The 4062-nt window shown below is 43.5% G+C and overlaps 1 protein-coding gene across 1 annotated transcript; it reads right to left on the bottom strand.

The window, feature by feature from the left end:
- Nucleotides 1-317: 317 nt before the first annotated feature.
- On the bottom strand, nt 318-4057 carry LOC311116529 (netrin-1-like; the record flags this gene model as incomplete). Its single annotated transcript, XM_084191613.1, has 3 exons — nt 318-467; nt 3209-3397; nt 3526-4057. Coding segments are annotated over 3 exons (871 nt in total), but the record flags the coding sequence as incomplete, so codon positions are not given.
- Between the last annotated feature and the right edge of the window lie 5 nt (nt 4058-4062).

Here is a 4062-nt window from a genome sequence, read left to right as displayed (position 1 = left end):
ACGGTCAATTACTGTGAGACCGACAGTTATTTGCTTGACAATCACCGGCTGACTAAATTTTGTGACCGCCATAGCCCCCTCCAATGTCAGAGTCTCTCCTTTGCCCCTGCACAGGAGTATGACTCTGTAGTTGGGCTTCATTGGCCAGTCAACATAAACCGAGAACCATGCAGTAACATGAGTACCATTTTGGATCCAAAGCTCCAGGACAATCACATTCTTTCAAAAATCCCCATGAGAATGTTATTGTCATTAGAAGTTTGGCTCGAACATGGAGGACAGTTTCCAGACAGAGTAGTTAGGTACAGTAGACTTACGGATGCAGGGGCGGAGTGGGGAGTGCCCCTGTTTGTAACCGGGGGCGCAGCGGTTGCACCTCAGTCCCGTCACGCCATCCCGACACAGACACTGTCCCGATGTCTGGTTACACCAGAGACCCACAGCACCCATAGGGTGACACTGACACGCTGAGAGAGTGGGAGAAGATGGAGGGATGGGAGGAGAGAGAGAAGGTTAATGTCACATAGTAAAGAGTTTTGTATTAATAACATTGGATTGCTCCTAATAAAGCTTATTTTAATTTAAAAGAGGGAAAGAGAGAGAAGAACAGGAGAGAGGGAGAGAGAGATTACAAACACAGAGAGAGGGAAAGATGAAGGGAAAACAGACTGAAGAGGACAGAAAAAGGAATGGTAGATGGGAATGATAAGAATGATAAATGGACAAAGCAAATATGGAAATAGATGTAAAATGATAAATGACTAAGCAGTTTAGAAGGAAGGAGGGTGGAAGGCAGAGTTGGGGTTGTCCAAAGGGCACAGATAGAAAGAGGAAGCCATTCTCTAGTAGGTCTGTTTTTCCTCCAGTAAAATAGTTTAAACAAGCCCTTACAGCTACTTCAAACACATTTAAGTAATTAGCTCTAAAGGCAGGTCACTAAGGTATAAATCACAAGGCTCGGAAAAATATTGACTTGACCAGAACATTGATCAAATAAACATTATTCATTAATCTATCATTGATGATTAAATCACATAATATTATGACACATAAATAGCACTAATGTAACTTCCATAAGTTACAAATCTATGGCCTACAAATACACTGAGTGTATAAAACATTAAGAACATCTTCCTAATATTGAGTTGCACCCCCCTCCTTTTTGCCATCAGAACAGTCTCAAAATGTTGACTCCAATGCTTCCCACAGTTGTGTCAAGTTGGCTGGATGTCCTTTGGGTGGTGGACCATTCTTGATACACACGGGAAACTGTTGAGCGTGAATAACACAGCAGCGTTTCAGTTCTTGACACAAACCGGTTCGCCTGGCACCTACTACCATACCCCATTCAAAGGCACTTAAATGTTTTTTCTTGCCCATTCACCCTCTGAATGGTACACATACACAATCCATGTCTCAATTGTCTCAAGGCTTAAAAATCCTTCTTTAACCTGTCTCCTCCCCTTCATCTACACTGATTGAAGTGGATTTAACAAGTGACATCAATAAGGGATCATAGCTTCCACCTGTACATATGTTTTACTGTTTAGAAATGAAAGCACTTTATGTTTCTAGTCCCACAATTTGAAGATGTCATAAGTATTTGGACAAAATTCATTTATAGTGTATTTAAGTAGTCAAAAGTTTAATAATTGGTCCCATATTCCTAGCGCGCAATGACTACATCAAGCTTGTGACTCTACACACTCGTTGGATGCATTTGCAGTTTTGGTTGTGTTTTGGGTTATGTTTTGCCCAATAGTACCTGAATGGTGAATAAGATACAGTTTTTTTCGGAACATGATAATGCCATGGTTAAGAAAAATCGTGAATGAATCATGAATAATGATGAGTGAGAAAGTTAAAGAGGCTACAACAAAACATGCTAACCTCTCACCATTACCAATAACAGCAGAGATTAGCATTTTTTGGGTGGGGTATGATCTTTTCCCCTCTGTAACTTTCAAATGTTTTATCATTCACAATTCATTCATGGTTATCTGTAATGATTATTCATGATTATCTGTGGATGCTACCTACATTAATGTAGACGAGTTCAGAAGCATTTTCTATTCTTACTTATAATAAAAGGGACTCCAAAAGGACACAATACATTATTCATTATTCATTTCCTATTGGGCAAAAGACAATCTGAAACACAACCAAAACAAGCTTGATGTGGTCATTGTGTGCAAGGAATATGGGACTAAATATTACACGTTTGATACACTATAAGTGAAATGTGTCCAAATACATTTTACATCTTCAAATGGGGGGGACCAGATACATAAAGTTATTTCATTTCTAAACGGTAAAACTGATATCTATGAAAATAACCTCAAATAAAATGTGACATTCTGTAATGTCGCCAATATAAAACATTTGATCTCAAATCCAAAATGCTGGAGTATAGAGACACATTTTAAGTGTATTTATGGCCTGGTTGCTAGTCTGTTTCTGCTCTCTTGCCAACTCCTTGTTACTCAAGTCAAACATAACATGACAATTCCATAAGGAGTTGGCAAGAGCTGAAAGAGACTATATATATTTACAAACAAAAAAAATCTAAAAATCTATTTATACTAAAACAACTAAAAAATATATATAAAATAAAAGAGCTGAACGAGACTGGCACCAAGGCTAAAATATCTAAATGTAATCTATCTAGTTACATTTGTCCAATATTGCTATAACTGCAACCCCCTTGCACTTGCACGACACACACAGTCAATCACACACACACACCTGCATGTGTCATGTGCATGACCTCCATTAACAGTGGTTATATTAGGACTTCGGTCAACCGCCCAATGAGCATGCCAGAGTGTCACAGTCACTTAGAACATGTGACCAGTCAAAGGTCAAATGTCGGGGTGGATTCCAGCCAGTGGTAACAGGGTATGTTTGTACCACTAACATAAATAACTGTCCTCTGTCACAATGTAACTACCTCATAAACACTGTGGAGGAGACTGGAACACAGACACATGTAGGCATACCTTATAGACTAGCAGATACACAAAGAGAAACAGATATCCTAACAGATGCAGATGCACACACATTTGGACACACTGATCTCTGCATGGATAAGATACACAGCTGGTCGGTGCGATTTAATACAGACACAACCGCTTTAATGTGTACGCATGCAGACGCACGCACACACGCATGCGCGCACACAAGCTTTCTCTTCCTCTCTCTGACTGACGTTGGCAGGCCTTGCGATGGGTGGGGGGCTTGCTGTGGTCTCGGGTGTATCCGTTCTGGCAGTACTGGCAGTGGCGCCCCGCTGTGTGATGCCGACACTTCAGACACACTCCCCCGCTGTGCCGGCCCGACTGCTGGAACACCTCCATGCTGAACCGACACTTAGAGGAGTGGCTGTTACACTCACACACTGGGAGGGAGGGAGGGAGGGAGGGAGGGAGGGAATTTCAGTAAAGGCAGTAAAATATACATCCATAATCCAATATGCACACACATACATACACACACAGACAGGCAGTAATGGGGTGTGTGACTCACGGACGCACGGTTGTGGCTGACTGGGTGTGGCTCGTTGCCAGGGCCTGTCGTAGTAGAAGTCCTCACAAACATCGCAGTCCGCCCCTGCCGTGTGGTGCTCACACACACACACCGCCCGGCCTGCATCGTCACGACGACACCGAGAGGCATGTCCGTTACACTTACATCTGCCCCCCACCTGCAGGTCGGAGAGGGCCAGGGGGGACAGGACAAGGGGGGCGGAGATCAGTGGAGAGGGAGGAGCCAGCTCAAGTTTCCGATTCGCTCTCACTTCAGAGTTTCGATGGTTGTTCCTTCTCCTCCGGAGTTCCCGCCCCTTGTTGATTCTCCCCCTGCCTGCTTTCGATTGTCCAACCACAGACACTGCCTTCCTGACACGGACTCCAATGGTGGCCCCCTCCCTCTCGAGGCCACGCCCTTTTCCTTTACCGTTTCCTCTTTTGGAGGTGTCCATTTCTGGAGAGTCTCCTTCTGACTCCTTCCGGGTCACGTTGTGTCCGTCCTCTCCCTGATCCCCCGACCCTTTGTTGTGTCCTC

This window comes from Coregonus lavaretus (assembly GCF_964263955.1).
Source record: "Coregonus lavaretus genome assembly, contig: HAP1_SCAFFOLD_9558, whole genome shotgun sequence".
NCBI classification, from domain to species: Eukaryota; Metazoa; Chordata; class Actinopteri; order Salmoniformes; family Salmonidae; genus Coregonus; species Coregonus lavaretus.
The sequence above is the reverse complement of the archived record's forward strand: the minus strand, read 5'-3'. Positions and strand labels throughout refer to the sequence as shown.